Below are 20,707 nucleotides of genomic sequence, written 5' to 3' on the forward strand. Positions count from 1 at the left end.
TGTAACTGAGGTTGATAATGATGAAATACCAACCAAGTTGGAACGGTTCGAGTTAGGATAGCATGGAACATTAATGATTTGCTTCATTTTCAAAAGAATCTCCAATTCATTGTTGGTGTAAACATTGTGGTGAAATTTCGATATGAGAGGTTAAGAAACTTTTGTAACAAATGTGGTTCTCTGAAACACGACAACAAAGATTGTCCTTTGGCTTTTGATGATGATACTCAATGGGATCCGGGTGATAGAAGTGATGATGACAATCACTCGACTGGAGTCAACAACATGTTCGAGGCAGACACTTTACCCTATATTGACCCAGCAACTTTAATTCCCGGAATTCAGATGGCACCAACTACTGGACAATCCACTCAACCTGACAATGGAATAAGAGGAACATCAATGACTCCCGCTGTGTTCGCAGATGCTGACTTAAATGCAGAAAAGATACGCTACATCCAGGCCAAAAAGAAGATTACCATCAATGATCTTAACTGCTAGGAGGATCTATTTGAGGCATCATCGGATAATGCCTTGTCTGAATTCGTTTTAATGAAGCATAAAAGAGTTTCTTTTGAGGAAGCTTTCAACAAAGCAGAGGCTGCAGAGGAATTGGCGGACCTGAGCCAACTCCAAAAGAAGAGTAAGTCCACTGCTTCCATAGGCTCATACTCAGTCAACCAGCGATTCGACGGAGGCGCAGGGGGGCCCGGTACCCCAGATCCAATATGAGAGTCCTCTCCTGGAACTGTCAAGGCATTGGATCGTCGATGACGCATTCTAGACTTAATAGATTATGTCGTAAAACTAAGTAAGATGTTCTTTTTCTTATTGAAACTCTTAATCAATGTGATGTAGTACATAAACTTAAGTGTGATTTAGGATTTGCTAATATAATTATCCAGCCCTCTCTTAGAAGGAGTGGAGGCTTAGCTTTGATGTGGAAACAGAATGTAGCTCTCAGTCCAATTTCAATGGATGAGCGTCTCATTAATGTTTCTGTAACCATTAATAACATAAGTTTTTATTTGTCTTGTGTGTATGGCCATCCAAAACAAAGTGAAAGACACCATTTATGGGAGTGAATAGAAAACCTCTCCTATCATCGCCATGATCCTTGGCTGCTCATAGGTGACTTCAATGAAATACTTTCAAACTCTGAAAAACTTGGTGCACCTATAAGAGCAGCCTGGACCTTCTGTGATTTCCAACGCATGCTAGCGATATGTGATCTTGAGGATATACAGCACAGAGGCGATAAATTTTCATGGGTAGGCGAACGACAAAACCACACTGTCAAATGTTGTTTAGATAGAGCTCTCCAGAACGGACCTTGGAGAGCTGCTTTTCCGAATTCAGGAGTCGAACTTTTAGACTTCACAGGTTCTGATTATAAACCGATCTCCCTAAATTTTAATATTGGATCCCCTTATAGACGAAGAACCTTCTACTTTGATAAGTGTCTATGCGAAGTTGATAGTTTCAAAGAGGTCTTTAGACAAGGATGGTTAAGAGAAACGCAGAATCTGAACATACCAATCTCAAGTCGAATTGTCTTCTGTAGAAAAGCAATGGAAAACTTGAAACATGAAGTTCAATTAAATTCAGAAACGTGAATTAAGGCTCTACAGTCAGAACTTAATACAGCAATGGAGAGCCTCTACTTTACGGTGTGACAACATATCCCAAGGCTACAAAATAAACTCACAAAAGCCTACTTGGATGAAGAAAAACATTGGAAACAGAAGAGTAGACACCAATGGATGAATGAGGGTGATTGAAACACAAGCTTTTTCCAAGCTTGTGCTAACACAAGGTACACAAAAAATCAAATCACCTCAATCCAAGATGCACATGGGAACATATTTCGTGGAGATAAAGCGTTAGGAGAGCAGGCTCAAGTTTTCTTCCAAAAAATATATTCAACTAATGGCCATCAAGTTACAAAGGACGTTTTTGCTGATTTCGAGCCACGAGTTACATCAGATATGAATGAGGATCTCACTCGACCTTTCACTGCACAGGAAATATACGATGCAGTGTGTCAAATCGGAGATGACAAAGCCCTTGGTACGGATGGTTTAACAGCTAAAATTTATAAAACATGTTGGGACATTGTTGGTAGTGATGTTACATGGGAAATTCAACATTTCTCCGATACAACCACTATGCTACCTCATTTGAACCATACTAGCATTTGTCTCATCCCAAAAATTGACAATCCGATCACTTTCTCTGACTACCGACCAATTGCACTCTGCAATGTCCTATACAAAATCATTTCAAAGTGTTTAGTCAGCCGACTAAAGAAACACTTAAATGAAATAGTCTCGGATGTGCAGGGTCGACTGATTCAAGATAATGTCATGATAGCTCATGAAGTTATGCATTCTCTAAAAGTTCGAAAGAGAGTTTCAAAGTCTTCTATGGCAGTCAAAACGGATATTAGCAAAGCTTATGACAGAGTAGAGTGGAATTTCTTGAGAACTACTCTTCAACTTTTTGGTATCTGTGATAAGTGGATTGATTGGATCATGGCTACTGTTGAATCTGTGAGTTATTCAATATTAATCAATGGCTCACCATATGGAAATGTCAAAACGGAAAGAGGCATACGGCAAAGGGATCCCCTTTCACCCTATCTTTTCATTCTATGTTCGGATATCTTAAGCCATCTCATTCAATCATGGGTTATAGATGGAGATATAAAAGGTGTAAAGGTTAGAAACAATGCACCTAGAATAACACATCTCCAATTTTTTGATGAAATTCTATTCTTTTGCCAAGCTAACAGGAAAAATCGTAAAGCATGGAAAGATGTGTTTGATGTCTACGAATACTATTCAGGCCAACAAATCAATACATCAAAGTCTATGATAACGTTTGGTTCACGAGTGTACGGTACAACACAAAACAGATTGAAAGAGATACTTGAGATTCCTAATCAAGGAGGTGGGGGGAAATATCTAGGATTACCTGAAGAGTTTGGCAGGAAGAAGAAAGAAATGGTTGAATATATTATCACTAGAGTAAAACAGAGAACATCTAGTTGGAGCGCAAAGAGACTCTCTCCAACAGGCAAAGAAATAATGCTTAAATCAATAGCACTAGCCATGCCCGTGTATGCTATGTCTTGCTTTAAACTACCTAAAGGTGTTACTTCAGATATTGATTCGATACTCATGAACTATTGGTGGGAAAAAGATGCTCAACAAAGGGGAATTTCCTGGATAGCATGGAAAAAATTGCAACACTCAAAGAAAGAAGGAGGTCTAGGATTTCATGATCTAGAAAAGTTTAACGATGCACTTCTAGCTAAACAGGCTTGGCGTTTAATTCAATATCCAAATTCAATGTTTGCACAGATAATGAAAGCTCGCTACTACCGGGATACTACGGTTTTAGATGCAAAACAAAGGAAAAACCAATCTTATGGTTGGTCTTCTCTCTTAGTGGGTATTTCATTAATAAAAAAGAGATCAAGGTGCAATGTCGGTGATGGAAAAACAGTAAGATTAGGATTAGACAATGTTATTGACTCACATCTCCCAAGACCAATCTCTGCTATACATGAAGATAACAATAAAGCGTTAAACACACTTATGGTAGTATCGGGAGAGATCATATCATGGGACAATTTGAAGCTTCGAACACACATCAAAGTAGAGGATATTGATCAAATTCAAAAGATTTATCTAGCACGCGTAGGGCAGCCTGATACACTAACATGGAATTATAGCATTACAGGTGAATACACGGTTAAATATGGCTACTGGATTTTAACACATGATCCTCTCTCGTGTGACATACCCCCGGATATACCTTATGGTTCACCAGAACTCAAGAACAAAATCTGGAAGTTACCAGTGATTCCAAAATTAAAACACTTCTTATGGCGAATTATTTCTCGAAGCCTTCCAACTTTAACAAGGCTACGCTCTCGAGGTATGACATTAGATCTGATATGTTCTAGATGTCGACAAGCAGAGGAAACGATCAATTATGCTTTATTCACATGTCCCTTTGCACTTATGGTTTGGCTTTTTTCAAGCACTCCCTATATAGACACAACTAATTTAGCAGACGATGCAGAAGAAAACATTTCTAATATCATAACTTCAATCCTATACTCTGCATCTTCAAATGGTGAAAACAATGTTTCCTATTTGGTTACTATGGAGAATTTGGAAAGCTAGAAACAATAGTATTTTTAATAACTATAGGGAGAGTCCATCAAAATCAGTTCTATACTCCAAATCAGAAGCTAATCTATCACACGCCTATTCAACATTGGAAGCGGAAGCAAAAGCAATGTTGGTTGCATTACAATAATCTTGGATAAGAGGTTACACTGCAATAATAATGGAAGGGGACTGCGACGTTTTAATGAACATCGTCAATGGCCGAACACGACACAGACAGTTAATCAACATCCTTCAAGACTTACAATTTTGGATATCAAAATTTTAATCTTTTAGCTCTGTTTTTACAAAGAGAGAGTGTAATAATGTAGCTCACTTATTAGTCCAGTTGGGATATAATTCTTCTCTTTTTTATGCTGAATCTGAGGATGATCAAGATAATGATGATGATCAAGAGACTAGAACAGAGATTAGAACAGAGCAAAAACAGAGTAGAAGAAAAATAGAGTAGGAAGTAGAGTGTAATGGAGAAAGAGATAATCTCTTTTCTTGCTTGATTTAGTTCCTAGTTACAATCTAAATATAGACAATTACAAAGAGAATATTCTACCTAAGATGCTCTGCACAATTACACATAATGAAAGTGACATCTCCTTAATTTCACATGTGATTTTGGTTTGACTTAGCTTCCCATTGCACAAACTCGTCAACGGCTCCATGGGAAGGATCTCGAAGTCTTGTGACCGCTGGAGGCTGTTCTTCATGGACTGGACTTATTCAGCCTCCAAACCGTACGGACGGCCCATCTTGGTGGTTGTATGGACGTACGGACAGTGGTGTAAGTTCTCATATATATATTGTTATACTTTACTACTAATGTTTTTATTTTTATTTATAATTATAAAAAATGGAAATACATACTATTTAGATAGAAATCCAACCATAATTATTACTTTTAGATTATATAGTCTTAAAAGTTTAATGTATAACAAACTAGTGCAGATATGAAAATTTGTTTCTATGTCACAACTGACTAAATAAAATCTTTGGAGTGTTGAACTATCATCAAACATATTGAACTCTATAATCTGATGTGTTGAAACAAAAGTTTATAATTGTGACAACCCATCCCGCGGACCCCACTAGCCCACCGTTAGCCGCCCTAACGGACCCCAAGCTGGTCCTGCAGGGCATCGATCCTAACCCCACACCGTGGACAAGAACTATTCATCCAAATCCACCAGTAGGTTATTGGTGTGTCAGGCGTTCCTCGAACTTTGGTCCCCACCCTTTAACAACTTTCGCACAGGACAAGCTGTCACCAATTGAGCTGTGACAACCCGTTCTAGCCTCCAAGCAAAAAATAATAATAATAACAAACAAAAAAAACAAAAAAAAGGAAAATGTCGAGGATGATCAAGATAATGATGATGATGGCCTTGGTAATAATGGGCGTGAGAGCAAAAACTGTGACTGAATGTCGTGAAACAGACTGCAAGTATTTTTGTGCGAACAACGGGATGAGCACAAAGGCTTGTTCTGAATGTGTCTTTGGATGCAGTACTGCTTCTGACAAAAGTAAGCAAATAGATATATAGCCAAATCTCATAGTTTAGAAAGTTATGAGTAAAAAATAAATTTGTTTTCAGTGTATGATTTTAATTCAATTCACAAATTATGGTTATGATTTATGATGTTTACAGGGACAAACGATGTACACCAACGTGTCATATGTTACCGAAATTGTGATGTTGGTTGTGGCACTGACAATGCATGCCATTTACGGTGTAAGAAGCGTTGTGGTTACCCCCCTTTGATGAATATCCATCTATAATTTGTTGAGTCTCATGATGATTCATGGACTAGTGAAACTTTAATCATTATACATTTCTCTTTGTGATTTAGTTGTTTATTTGATGAGTTTTTACATGTTGGCGTTGTAGTTGGCATGAAAAGATTCTATATAAACATGTTAAAATCTAATAAAGATATTATTTTCTTGAAATAAATGTGATGGTATAATACTCACAAAGTATGAAAATCAAATACATATGCTTGCTGGATGTATGTTTGATCTAGAAAATATATATATATGAAGATTTTAATTCCTTTATTAGATTTATATACAAGAAAATAATATATATATATATATATGAAGATTGATACAGTATATATATATATATATAATATTAAAAATGAGTAGAAATTACATGTTTGAAGAGAAAAAATGACCATGTAGTAACAGTACAAGATTTTAATTCCTTAAACATGTAAATATGAGGTCTGTCCAGCACAGCCATTGTTGTTTTAAACTCTCTCCACTTTCGGCTTCTTTAGAAGCAAGCTCCCCAGAGCGATGGTTCAGGGAGTGGATGTCACCAATGAAGCTTTTAATAGATTGATGGCCTGCACTACAGTAAAACTCGACATAATAAACTGAAAAAAAAATTGTGGAAATGGATGGTTCAATATTCATAATTGATATATTAGAAGAAAAAAAAACAGACCTCTCCTTCACTGATGCTAATTACTTGTTCCTCAATCTCATACAAGTCTGTGTTCAACTTCTTCAGTAAGCTAATGGTTGAGCATGAGTTTGAAGCTGTGACCGTAAGATCATTTGAAATCAGAAACGTTGATCCTCTCTTCACAAACCCACTACAATGTGGTGCCTTGGGTTCAGGTTCAACAATATAGTCAGATTTTGGATCCATTGCACTCAATAGATAGCATTGAGAGCCTTTTCTCAAATTTAACCTTTTTAAACACTTCTGGTAACAGACATCGAGTAGTGGTCGCTGGCAACTGTAATACCAAGGAAGCATACATCTTGAAGTTAGAACATGAGTCATTCTGGTAAAGCTCAAGTTCTTAAAGCTTTTGTACAAGTTCTCAATGCATCCTAGCATGATTCTGCTTCCAGATAATTCCCGAACATATTCCAATGGGACAACCAGGAAAGTGAAAAGGAGATCAACAAAGTCTTCATTACTTTCAGCATATAAAACCTTCTTGTCTTGCTTTCTGACGTATAAAGTTACAGACAAAACATCATTTGATTCAGAAGTACCTACGGGTTTCCCTTGTGCAACGAGACTTGGCATGTTAGGCGTCCTTGTCATGACAGATGAAATTTGTTTCCTCAAGAAAACATCAGTCAAGGAGGTCTTTGAGGAGAATAAGCATTTCAGCAAACCTAATACCTGGGAGTTATTGTGCATAAACAAAAGTGAATATAAAAGTTTAGTTTAAGCAAAGGCAAATAAACTAACAATTCCATGACAAATGTTGTTTACCTCTTCGGTACCAACATTGACGACCATCTCATGAAGCTTGCCAACATCTGCATAACCTAACCCTTTGAGTGTCAACATGGTGATACCTATAGAATTTAAATTCACTTTCATATCGTCGCTAATGATGAAGGAGGTCTGGCCACTGGCAAATATTTCATCATGGTCTTCTTCTAAGCCTGGAGCTTGTATAAACTCTGTCCTCATCAGTTCACCACAACTGCATCTTGAGGAACGGAAATTACTATATACCTTGGAACATCTAAGCTTCTCTCCTGAATTCCGGCACATATAGTACTTAAGGACATCAGTGTCATAGAGGTTAAGCTTAAGCCGTCTGCATTTCTTCTCTGTTAAACTCCTTGGTAGCAAAAGCATTTGCTTAGAAGTTTCAGTCGTAAAATTAATTATATCCATTTCAAGGACACTTTTGTAAAGATTGTTGAAGCAGCCTATGACTATACCTTGAGACATCTGATTCTGCTTATGCTTCTCCAGCAATCGTACAATGGTCCCCATTGGGAGTGTTAGTAAGCTAAAGAGTACATCCACAAAATCTTTACCAGCTTCAGCCAAGACGACTTTGTCTCTCATCCTGTCGACAAGAAGTCTCAGAGTAAGAGTTGGTTTCAGCCTTGGTTTCTCTGAACTTTCAACACCACCCATTGAATATTACTACAGAGGAGAGAGCTAGTGACAAGATGTCGAGGGATTTTGAGTTAACAATACTGAAGTCGTAAGGCCATATGGTTTGAAAAGACTTCAGTAAATAATAATTCAAGCACAAAGACCCAAGAGTTATATAAACCTTTGAGCTTCCCCATGACTTTATAATTCACCTCGAAAAGGTAAAAAAAAAATATGCCCAAGTTCAAACTTCAATTAATTGGTAAATTATTAATTATTGTGTTGTCAAAACGATTTATTGTGACAAGCGAATATGATTTTTCAAGCTAGTTTTCACACCCGACTCGAAGCGGACATGAACCTGTGTTATTCTATTTGCACTGTACCTTGTCGTACGAACAACAAGTGTTGTCAGCCTTGTAAGAAATGTTGTGGCTGGCCACCCCTCGATGCATCTTCATCTCTGATTTGAGATTTTTGGGTTTTAGACTTGTGGAACTGTTCTTATAATTTTCTTCTTGAGATTTAGTGGTTTGTCTTTTTCAATCTTTACTGTTGGAATGTAATTCGACATTAACAGATTTCTATATAAACATACACTAAAGTCTAATAAGAGATCATTTTATTATTAAAAAAACAGTGATGTTGCAATACACAATAATGCCAAAAATTCAAATACATCTATCAGCTAAATTTTTTCAAAGATCATCAATATATATATATATATATATATATAATTATATACTCTATATACAAGAGAATAAAACATGAATTGAAAATACATTTGCAGGTTTCTAATATCTTATCTATATAAAAAAAGAGTAATATAGATTAACAAAAAGGGTTATTTTTAACAGTAGCATGTTATTTATCGTATTATGTAAATATGTGATGGGATAACTGGAATGAGAAAAATGTTATTAGTCTCTCACAAATTTTTAATTATAAAAATAAAATATAGTAATATCTATCTTAAAATGAAGAAAACTGTAATTATAATCCATTTTACGAAAAAAATGGTTATAAATTTTAATAGCCTCTAATATATGTTTCATCAACAAAAACTTTGATTTTATTATTTTTATCATGATGTTATTTTGCGCCTAAACCCAAATCTGTTAAAAGTAAAAAATATATTTTTAATTCAAATTTTGAACCATTTGAATAATAATTTTACTATGTAAATGGATTATTTCTTAATTAAATAACTAGGTACTAACCCACGGAAAATCGCGGGCTGAACATTTTTTTGATGAAATTTTTTAATAATTTATTTTGTTATTATGTTATTTATAAAGGTTTGTGATTGAAAATTCAGTTTGTTTATATTAAAATTTTGTATTTTAAAAATATTTATTGAAAACCTGTCAATAAAACATTTGAATGTAATGAATAAAATTGTTTAAATCTTTGTCAATTAAACGTAATTCTTGCTCTAGATGTGAAATAAGTAAAAAGATATAACTAACATGTAAAAAGAGCAACTAAATATAGCTAGTGAATGTTCTGAAAAATCTATTAAAAAACAACATTCATTGTTTTTTTTTCTGTGGCTTCTCTTACTTGTATGTAATAAGCACCTTCAAGCATTAAATATATTCAAATCTCAACTTAGTTTTATTTTTCTAAAGAACGATGACTAAAAAAAGATATAACTTTTTTTTTAAATAGATAAGATACTATATCTATTTTTTATTTATTAATTTTTAAAATCTAAGCCGCTGAACAAAACTGTTCTATATTTTATTATATTTGATTTTTGATAAAAAATTTAATCCGTGATAAAATTTATAGTTATATAGATTTTTAAAATCGTAGCTGTTAATTTGTTTCTTTAAAGTACAAATTAGTTTTGATTATAATAGATTTTTTTCCTTTCCTACAATTTATTATATTTTATTTGTCCCCAATTTTCGTTTTTTAATTAATTATATTTATTAAATTAATTAATTAATCTTAATCAAAATTTCTAATGGCAATTGAATGTATTTTTTTACACATTTTAAGGTTAGTTTCATATTTGTACTTCCCATAGGATATTAGCAATCAATATTTTTTGTTATTTGATACCTAGTATAAAAATCATGGAGAATATGATTCAAATATTTTCTACTAAGTTTGTATATTAAAATATAGTTTACCAATTTTGCCATTGTCCAAACAATCATGATATGCATTTTGACACACCTTTAAATATTGTGATACAATAGTTGATAAACCCTTACAAAGAGAAAAACAAACAAACAAACAAACAAACAAAAACAAAGAAGATGTCGAGTATGATCAAGATAACAATGGTGATGATGGCTTTGGTACTAATGGGCGTGAGAGCAAAAGCTGTGACTCCATGTCAAGAAACAGAATGCAAGTTCGACTGCGGAAACATTCATCAGATGGCTTGTAACTCCATGGCTGTGTCTTCGGATGCACTTCTCCTTTAACTTTGTTTTCATTATATAATATTTTTTATAAATGTATTCACTAAGGATGGTTATAACTTCTAGTTATTCTAATGATGATGCTTACAGGGGCAAATGGAATGTACTGGAACCCAAAGATGTGTTATTTTGGTTGCTCTGGACGTTGTGGTAGAGACATGAACTGTCGCCAACGTTGTAAGACATGTTGTCATTGGCGGTCCCCTGGTGCCTCTTCAACGTTGATTTGAGATTCATATGTTTACACCTGTGGTACTTTTGTCATATCTCCAATCTTGTTATTTGACATACTAAATCTAATAAAAGGATAACTCTTTTTTCATTTCCCAAACCAATTTATTTGAAGTTCGAAGAGAGTAAGCCATTGTATTCAAGTTGTCTAATAAAAAAATTTTAGGGTACTTATGAGTGAGTTGTATCATATTATCATTTTACCACTAAACGCAACTTGTAGTAACTCTTTTTCATTCATATATTAGAGGTAGATGAAAAAAGCAATGTCATCAATAAAACATCGAGACTATATCAGAAGACTCAGAACAACAGAACACGATCAATGTCTCTCTCTCTCGTAACTTAGGCTCACGGTGTTTTCCCAGATTCTAAAGTTACAGTTGAGGAATCTCCTTGCTTCTTCTTCGTCGTTGCAACTTCATCAATACCTTCAGAGGAATTCACCTCACTATGACTTCTTTTCTTTGGTTTTGTCTTTGACGCGCTATTATCCTCTTTCATCTCTGTCTCTTTATCCATCTCCATCGGGGTCTTTTCTACGTTTAATGGAGGATAAAAAGGGGGTTCTCGCCCACTTAGATGGCAAAAGACACGTTCGACTGTTTCGTTTATTTCTTTCCCTAACCCATCCTTCTCAAGAATCAGATCCCAAACTGATTTTGATGCCTTCTCTAGCACTGGCCCTCTGCCCACAACCATGATAAAATTTCATCAACACATTTTTTTTCCAACAGCAAACTTAAACCAAGAAAATTGATAGTACAGAACATAAGACAATCTCTGTATGTTAGTATGCATACAGGTAGCTCCAAGGGATAGAAATCATTACCTATCGTGAATGGCCTATATTATTCAATCAGCTCTACAAATGTGAAATAGAAGTATGGAAAACAAACAATATTCATAAGTGCTCTAAGAATGTAACGCAGAACAAGATCGATACTGCACCTCCATGGAACTTAGATCATTACTGGTTTCTATTATTCAATCAACTCAAATATTAGGTGGGGGCTATAGCTAAGAGTATGAAGCAGAATTATACAAAATCGATATCCCTATTTACTCATATCACCTATCATGAATTTCCTGAGAATGCAACATACAACTATGGAAATCCGATATCCTCTAAGAATGTAACGCAGAACAAGATGGATACTAGACCTCCAAGGAATTAAGATAATTACCGATTCTGAATGATTTATAGTATTCATCCAGCTCTAAAATTAGGTGGGGACTAAACTACTTAATCATTATACTCAAAACTAGCAATCCAGAGCCCAAGTATATGAGTTGAGATAAGTAAAGGAGAAAACTTTACTCGAGTTCTTGACGAAGAGCATCAAAGAGTTCTCTTTTAGTCTGTTTCTCAGCACCAGGTGTGTTAAGAACTTTACTCTCCTCCGCCATTTTAATCGTTGTACTCTTCAACTCTTCCTATTCACACAACCACAACAACAACAGAAAAAAAAAACATTAACTTTATGATTTTGAATTGAATCATAATAAAAACAAAAAGTCACAAACTTTAAAACTCAAAAATCAAAATCTAAGAACTTTACATTGGCTTTGAGCTGATTGATGATCCTTAATCGAAGAGCATCGATGGTACCATCGTTCATAAGATGTTCAAGAACGTCTTCTGGTTTAATCACCGAAGAAGACGACATTGTTCTTCAAAAACCCTAAAACTGTTTTGTCACCCAATTCCAACGATTCCTTAAGCTACCGTAGACAGATACAAAGAATCGTAGCTGAAAAAGATTAGATTTTTGAGAAACCCAGAAGCTGAGAATCCAAATTCGATTCGATAGAGAGAGTAGTAATCAGAAGAGATTGAAGACGGAGAAAATATTGGGATTTTGGTTTTCAATCTCATCCTTAAATGAAAACATTCGGTTTTCCTAAACCGAATTAAACCAAAAATATACTCACACAAAACCGAATTGGATAGGTTTTGTGCAAAAAATAAAAGCCTTCTAAAATCGTTAAGTTTTTGCAATTTTACCTTCCATCTCCCAAAAATATATATTAATCATTTGAAATCAAAAATATTACAAAATATAACTTTATAGGTATCTTTTAAGCGTTTATGCGTTCATATATATTAGATTTTTAAAATTTAAAATGTAGTTTTGAACTTCTCATCTTGGGAGCTTCAATTTAATATATTAGTTATCAATAATTTAAAATTTGAGGTTGATGTATTTTTTTGATTTTCCAGTATTATCTTGCATTTTTGGGCTTTAGAGGATAAAATTGTAAAAAAATGATAATTTGGAGGATTTTTTTGCACAAAACCTTTATTGGATCATCATATCATGTATTTAGGAAGACATTTCTCATTGCACTCAATTATATTTTTAGTGGATGTAAATTCTTTAAATATTTTTTTCCAAAAATCTTATGTTACTAAATATATATGTGACTCAAATCCATCATTGTTCAATTTATAGTTTATCAAAGTCATTTAAAACTTTCCATTATATCTAAATCAAAAAACCAAAATCATTATTCAATAAATCCCCATAAAATGATTGTGAATCTTTATCAATAGATAAATAATCTTGAATGAATGCAGAACAATAGAGATAACAAAACAAACAACAAATTATAATACTTATCCAAAATCTTACAAATTGTAAATTTTATTATTTTTAGCTACACATAACTAATAACATGTGATTTTGAAAACAAAAGTGTCAACTATTATCCATATTCCAAACCATATAAACATTTTTGTCAAATCACATTTAAAATAATGTTCTTACTTTTCAGATTTATCACCATAATTACTTATTTATAAAACTAAATATATTAGTTTTATAAATAAACCATTAAACCATTGAACCAAATTAATCTCATGCTGAACCAAATTAAACCATTAAACCAAATTAATCTCATACTGAACCAAAATCAAATTAATGATTCATCAAATTAAACCATTAAACCAAATTAATCTCATACTGAACCAAAATAGAACCATCATATGATCAACATGACTTTGATAGAGTTTTTGAATATTCTTTCCCTCTCACATGGGTAAATGATTTAAATTTGTTAACATGATTATGCAAAGAATTTAACAACATGGTTAACCATGTTGATTTTTTATTTTTAACAACATGGCTAACGATGTTAACTATCGTTAGACTTAATCATCTTTAAAGATTTTTGATTTGTCTTGAGAAATTTTTTTGATTCAGTTCTTGTTTAAAAACTGAATTTGCTTTTTTAATTTAGACTTAATAGACCAAGAATACGTCTCTCATAGACATAAGAAGCCGACAATGACTCAAGAGGTTTTGAAACAAAAATATGATGCTTATTAGGGAATAACACACACAAAACATTTATAAACCCTTTATAGATCTCATTTCTAATACAAAGTAAAAAAATCAACTTAAAGAGATTGAAGACTTGAAAAAAAAATTGAGGACTTTGGAACAGTCTTAAAATGTAAGAATTTTCACTATTGATTTAGAAAAAAAATGGTAAAAAAATCATAAGAGCAAATACAAGGCAAGAGAAGAGAGGTTTTGAACAAAACCTTCAAGATCTTCTAGAAGCTTCCCTAATACCAGTCCGTTTAATTATCACCAATGATTATGATCATCTTTGTGGGAAAAAATTCCTATAAATCGGTGACATATGAAACTGACTATCATTTATTACTTATAATCGGCTATACAGTGAATTGCAATGATGTGAGATTTAATAACTCATGATTCTTATGGAATCATAATATTATGGTTGTATTAAGATTACAAGAGGTGATAATATGATTTCTGACTAATTATCAAAATTTAAGGTAATTACTGAGATAATTGCATTTGTGTGTTATCAGAAATACATAGTTTAATTTCTTTGCATAATCTAGTTAACAAAATCTCTTGTTACATAATATAAAAATCCTTTTTTAAAAATAATTCACATTTCGTCTGTCCAAAAAAAAAAATCACAATCCATCATAAATCAATTTATAATTTATTAAAATCATGACAAAAAAATCAAACTATATCCAAACTCCCTCAAGAATCTATGATATAATAAACTCCCTAAAATGATATTATAAATCTTCATAATTTGATAAATAATCTTGAACAAATGCAGATAAAATCATAATGTTTATCTTACCAAACTTAAAATTTTTGATAAGTTAATATTATTATTTTACTAAACTAAATGAATAGTAAAAAAGTCATATGACAATTTTTTTTGATAAAAGTATGACAAATTATAAAATTCATCTAATAATTTAAAAATTATAAATATTATTATTTTTGGGTGCACATACATTAATAACATGTGGTTTTGAGAAGAAAATGTAGTTTTGAAAAAATAGTGCCAAAAAATACTATCTNACAAAAAAAAAAAAAAAAAACAAATACTATCCAAATTCCAAATCATATGAACTTTTTTTGTAAAATCACAATTCAAATTATGTCCATTTATTTACAGATTTATCAACACAGTTACTTATTTATACAACTAAAATATATTTGTTTAGTAAGTCTCATTCATGATTCATCAAATTAAACCACTAAACCGGAATTAATTTCACACTAAACCGGAATTGAACCGTCATTACCTTGTGAGTCTTTGAATAGTCTTTTCTTTGATTCTTTCCCTCTTGACTTGTGGTTTCCTGAAACCTTCGTCACACTCAAATCAAATGTTTCCGTGTTTCTTAAAGCATAAATTCTTGTAAAATTGGGTTAAGAATTTGGGGATTTGTGAATCTATTGGGTTCTCAAAGCCATGGACTTCCGAAGAAGAAGGATTCAGTTTCTTCTCTTTGCTATCGGATTAATAGCTCTCAGTATGACAGGTACTTTAGATTTGTTTCCGCAAAAGTTTCCATCTTGTTTCTTCTTTGACCATCAATTTCGCGTTTTGCTGTGTTTTTGGATAATTTCGTATAAAACTCACTCATGGGTTTTGGATTTCTATTTTTATTTTTAGGGTAGTTGTAAAGGTATCGCCTTTTCAGGAACTTGTTCTGAGATCTCGATTTGGTTCTAATAATACTCTTTCTTTGATCTCATTGGTTGAAACATGAATTTGATGAATAAGGTTATGGAAGACTTGGGCCTACGATGGGATTAATGACTAGAATTAAGATTATAATTTGACATTTCAACACTTCATATCTTATAATGTTTTTGTTGTTTCGGTTAACTTGATTGATGAACATAGTAGTGTGGTCGGAACTGTTGTGTTTTTTTTTTTGTTCAGAATTCATATTTTCCCTTTTACTTACTCTTTGGAACCTCTGTGTTGCTCACTCATGCTGGTCATATGATCACAAAAGTTTCGATTTGTAGCATATAATGGTCACTCATTTCAGCTATGTGACTCATAACAAGCTCAAGACGATTTCTCAGATTAGTTAACATGTTTTATAAACAGCCATTTCAGTTTTCTCTTCTTGTTTATTTATTTTGTTGTGGTTTGTGAGATTCCAAGTTTCTCACATTATGTTTTTCCTACAAAAGTTTGGTTTTGAGTTAAGACTAAACTGTGTTGGTTGTGGGTTCGTTGTTTAAATTGGCTTATAGGATAAGCGTTGGATGTCTGATTATCTTTGATGTCTTTGTTGCATATGGTAAACAGCTGAAAAATGTCGGGAACTTGTTGGACAAGAAGCTGCATCAAAGAGTGGAGAGTTTACATTCTTGAACTGCTTTGATATGAGTTCAGGAACTTTAGCCTGTGCAGTTAAAGAAGGTGTAAAGCTTTATTTCTACAATATAAGATCTATTCACGTCGAGAAAGCCCGGAACATCGCTATTGAGAAAGCCTTGCATGAGGCATTGGTTAGTGGCATGCCTCCAAATGAAGCAGCCAAAGAGGTGCAGAGAGCTGGTGAAAAAGCGGCTAAAGTGGCTACCAGGCAAGCGAAACGGATCATTGGACCAGTAGTAGCAGCCGGGTGGGATTTCTTTGAAGCCCTTTACTTTGGAGGGACTTTAACTGAAGGGTTCTTGCGTGGTTGTGGAACTATGGTTGGTGCTTACTCAGGAGGGTACGTGGGTGAGCAGAGATTTGGTAGATTCGGTTATCTGGTGGGAAGTACTTTGGGGAATTGGGTTGGCGGACGAGTTGGACTGATGGTTTATGATGTTGTGAATGGGGTAAACTTCTTCTTTGAGATTTATCAATCTGGAGAAAGTTATGAGGACCAGCCCACATATGAAACATCTAAGGACCAGTCTACATACGAAACTTTTACGGACCAGTCTACATATGAAAATTCCGAGGACCAGTCAACATCTGAACATTCTGAGGATCAGTCTACTACATATGAAAATACTGAGGACCAGTCTACATATGAAACTTCTGAGGACCAGTCTACTACATATGAAACCACAAGTTATGAGCTCTAAAGGAATTGGAAAGCAAGATTTTGGAATATTTCTTTCCGATACATTTGACATAGTTGTATAGACTAAGAAAGTTCCCACAGGATCAATTTGTTATGGATGTCCAAATTATTTAAGTTTCATTTGGTTTATTGTACAAATTGGATGTTTTAAATTAGTTTTTAATTTTTATGTTGGGTTTTTTTGAATGTTCATTCAAATGAAGGCTCTATTCGTTGACAGCAAACAAACAACGCCTGTCGCTGGATCCGCGGGATCAAAACAATAGTTAAACAAATAAGATAGCCATCAAAAAAAAATATTAAAAAAAAATCAAAAATGTTATTTAAATCAGATAAAATAAAATATGATCAAAATTATATAAAGTTATTAAAAATCAAACTAAACCTAAGTAATAAACTTGAATATAATTAGATTACAATCTAAATTAATTAATTATAATCAACTTCAATGAAATAAAATTAAAATGAATAAAATAAAATAAACATAAAACTAAGTATTTAAAACTATAAATTTTCAAAAAGTATATATTAAAAAGATAATGAGATTGGTTGCAACGACAAACAAGTGAACAATACAGTGACATGCAAACAAACATGGCCAAAATCATATCTTTCTTACAACGGGTAAGGCCGGCAAATAGGTCGGTTTGGGCTAAGCAAATTTGGGTGAAACAAACATATTTCATATTTGTTAGACATAATACGTTTTTCTCTACAAAATCCAAATTCCATCTTTCTAAATGGTTTTTCATTTGTGTGACGAGTGGTAACACCCCAAACTCAGTCCAGCAACAAAGCAAGATGGGCCTTGATCTGAACATTTTAAGTGATTGTATAAAATTTACAAATGTTAAGTTAATTCGATTATATATTTTAAAAAATCTAATAAAACTCAGTTTTATTGAACTAAATATATTTTAAAATCTTATTAAAGACATTTCGAATATTTGATTTTTAAAAAATTGAGAGGATTTCATTAGTTAAAATTAAAAAAACCTGAATTTCAAATCTTGTGGTTGTACGTGAGATTTGAAAATATTTAACGATAAATTATATCAAATTTTCTAAAATCATAATAAGGATATAAAAAATCATTAAAACTCAAATCATATAAAATACTATATTTAATACACATTTAAGTATTCTTTTTAATTGTATCTCTCACGCTTCTGTTTTTTTATCATTTCATTTTAAAATTAAATGAAATTTCATAAATAAATTATCATTTGAGATAAGAAAATATGTTTGTTCTAAAAAAAATTAGGAATTAGAAATTTTTCTAGAAATTATAAAAATTTTAGAACCAACATCATTTATTTTACTTATTGTCCACATATATCCGACAATAAATTTTTCAATAGAACCAACATCATTTTTTGCACTTCTTCACCAAGATCTCAACATTATTTGAGCATTCCTGGTGATATTAAATACACAAATGCAATAAACATCTATTATTCATAGTACATACATTCTATGTTGCACAACTACTATATAACTAGTTTTTGCTATTACTTATTGTAAATGACGCTTGTCCACAGCAGGCCGCAGCAGTAATTTGTCCACGTATTATATAACACTATGACTTCCGAATTTCTTTCTCTCAGGCTTCGACTTCAGTAGTCGTTCTTCTTTTCCTCCATTGTAAATGACGAATGAGCCAGACATGTGACTACAACTCCCTAGTTCCCCTAGCTCACTACTTCTTATCAACATCTACTAATACCTTTCCTGAAAACCAATCTTTTGTCAACAATGAATGCAGTCGTACTACCCATCAGTTACACATTCATTCTAGCTGAAATGTGTCAGGTCCATTACACTTTTTCATTAACCCGCCAACACCACAAAATGTCATTTATGCCTTTTAACCATGCCACAAAAAGGCAGTATGACTTTTTCCTGATATGAGTGAGGTTTTCGAAATGGCATTTCCTAAAAATAAAAGTTTATTTGATAACATAACTGACAGAACTCCCTTTTTTACCATAGATATTAAAAATCTTATTAAAATGTAAAACGTGAAATTATATACCATTCATTATTAAAACATAACAATATTAGACCTGACGTGAAAACTATCATGGTATAAGTTGACTGGATCAATTTTAAATGTATCTATCGTAATATTGTAAAATGAAATTGTGTTCAAAATTCAAAAACATATGGAGGATCGAAGTTGGTTAGTAATCACTACTATACCACCATATGTTCGTCCAAAGAAAACCACTACTTTTTAACTACCAATTAGAGTGGTTGAGGACATAGCTGAAGTCCATCTCTTTAGAAATAGACTTAAGAAAATGCGAAAAGGCGAAAGACAAAACACTATTTGGATTTATATATGTTTTCATTGTGACTTTGGGGCATTTGACATTTTGTTTCAGTTGATATTGAGGGGTCAATAATATTTGATTATATCAGAAAAATACTTAAGAAAAAAAGGTGAAATAGATTTTTCAATGTCGAGTAGTCGCGTCAATCCGGTTGATGCTAAAAGTTAGCCACTTTGTCATTTTGTTTCGCCATTTTTCATTAAAAACATATACTCCCTACGTTTCAAAATATAAGATGTTTTAGCCAAAACACGCATAATAAGAAATGTTTACTTTTAAAAAGTTTAACCAATCAAAAACAATACTGCATATAATAAATAATAAGAAATTATAAAAGTAGTCTAAAAGTTGCCTAAAAAATTGAAAACATCCTATATTATGAAACAAGCAAAAACCTCTAAAACATCCTATATTATGAACGGAGGGAGTATTAATTAAGAAAGACCAAAGCACTTATTGACTTTTTAACTAGGTCACACCCTGTTTCAAAAGGGCCAATAAATAGAATACACGTGCCATTGATGAACATGCTTCATCCTTCAATGAACCCGTGTGAGGCCATGGCTAACGCGTGGCTTGGCCGTGCCAAACAAAGGTTACTGCACTTGAGTGGAAATAAGTTAACAATGCAAATTTAATGTTTATGCATGTGTTATCTTTACTACATAATTGATGATTATGCCATACGGCCATATCTATTGGTTTGAATTCATCTTAAACTGAAAAATAATGTAGAATATCATTAACTAATTAAATTTTCATTTCAGAAGTACCATCATTAGGGTTTTTTTCTTTCAAAAATATTATTACAGAGTTTCTAGTCCAAATATACTACAAACCTTAAAATGATCTTTTAAGAGTTTATAATTCAAACATTTGGGGTTTTGTTTAGTATTTTAGGTTTAGGACTTAGTTTTTAGGGTTTAGTTTTGAATGGTTAAATTTTAGCTTTACTTTTGTGGTATATTTGTAAAAAAAAAATTAGTGGTATTTTTTAAAAATAAAACTGATAATACTATTTTAAAAAATAATAATTTTAGTAATATTACTGAGAATTAACCAAGTGGTGGTAGTCTAGTAACTTCCATTTGAGGAGGAGTTGTCCTTTTGCTCTAGGATAGAGATCAATTCTTCTCGAGCACGTATTTACTAAATCATTCTACTTAGCATGTCGAAATGGTGTCATGCTTTAGGCCTATTTACAAACTCCGTGGATGGGCTACTCGACAGTAACACAGTTCACTTACATTCA

General features: G+C 32.7%; 3 protein-coding genes across 3 annotated transcripts; 2 read left to right on the forward strand and 1 right to left on the reverse strand.

The window, feature by feature from the left end:
- Nucleotides 10,306-10,800, forward strand: LOC109125614. Its single transcript, XM_019227581.1, has 2 exons — nucleotides 10,306-10,462; nucleotides 10,591-10,800. Exons 1-2 carry the CDS (start codon nucleotides 10,333-10,335, stop codon nucleotides 10,728-10,730), a joined length of 270 nt encoding a protein of 89 aa, XP_019083126.1. The 5' UTR covers nucleotides 10,306-10,332; the 3' UTR covers nucleotides 10,731-10,800.
- Nucleotides 10,949-12,592, reverse strand: LOC104701052. The gene is made up of 3 exons (XM_010416682.2): nucleotides 12,294-12,592; nucleotides 12,053-12,168; nucleotides 10,949-11,419 (listed from the first exon to the last, which is right to left on the reverse strand). The coding sequence occupies exons 1-3, from the start codon at nucleotides 12,399-12,401 to the stop codon at nucleotides 11,083-11,085; spliced, it is 561 nt and encodes a 186-aa protein (XP_010414984.1). The 5' UTR covers nucleotides 12,402-12,592; the 3' UTR covers nucleotides 10,949-11,082.
- Nucleotides 15,352-17,298, forward strand: LOC104701053. Its single transcript, XM_010416683.2, has 2 exons — nucleotides 15,352-15,562; nucleotides 16,348-17,298. The coding sequence occupies exons 1-2, from the start codon at nucleotides 15,493-15,495 to the stop codon at nucleotides 17,118-17,120; spliced, it is 843 nt and encodes a 280-aa protein (XP_010414985.1). The 5' UTR covers nucleotides 15,352-15,492; the 3' UTR covers nucleotides 17,121-17,298.

The sequence above is a fragment of the Camelina sativa genome, chromosome 7 (genome assembly GCF_000633955.1).
Source record: "Camelina sativa cultivar DH55 chromosome 7, Cs, whole genome shotgun sequence".
Lineage (NCBI taxonomy): Eukaryota > Viridiplantae > Streptophyta > Magnoliopsida > Brassicales > Brassicaceae > Camelina > Camelina sativa.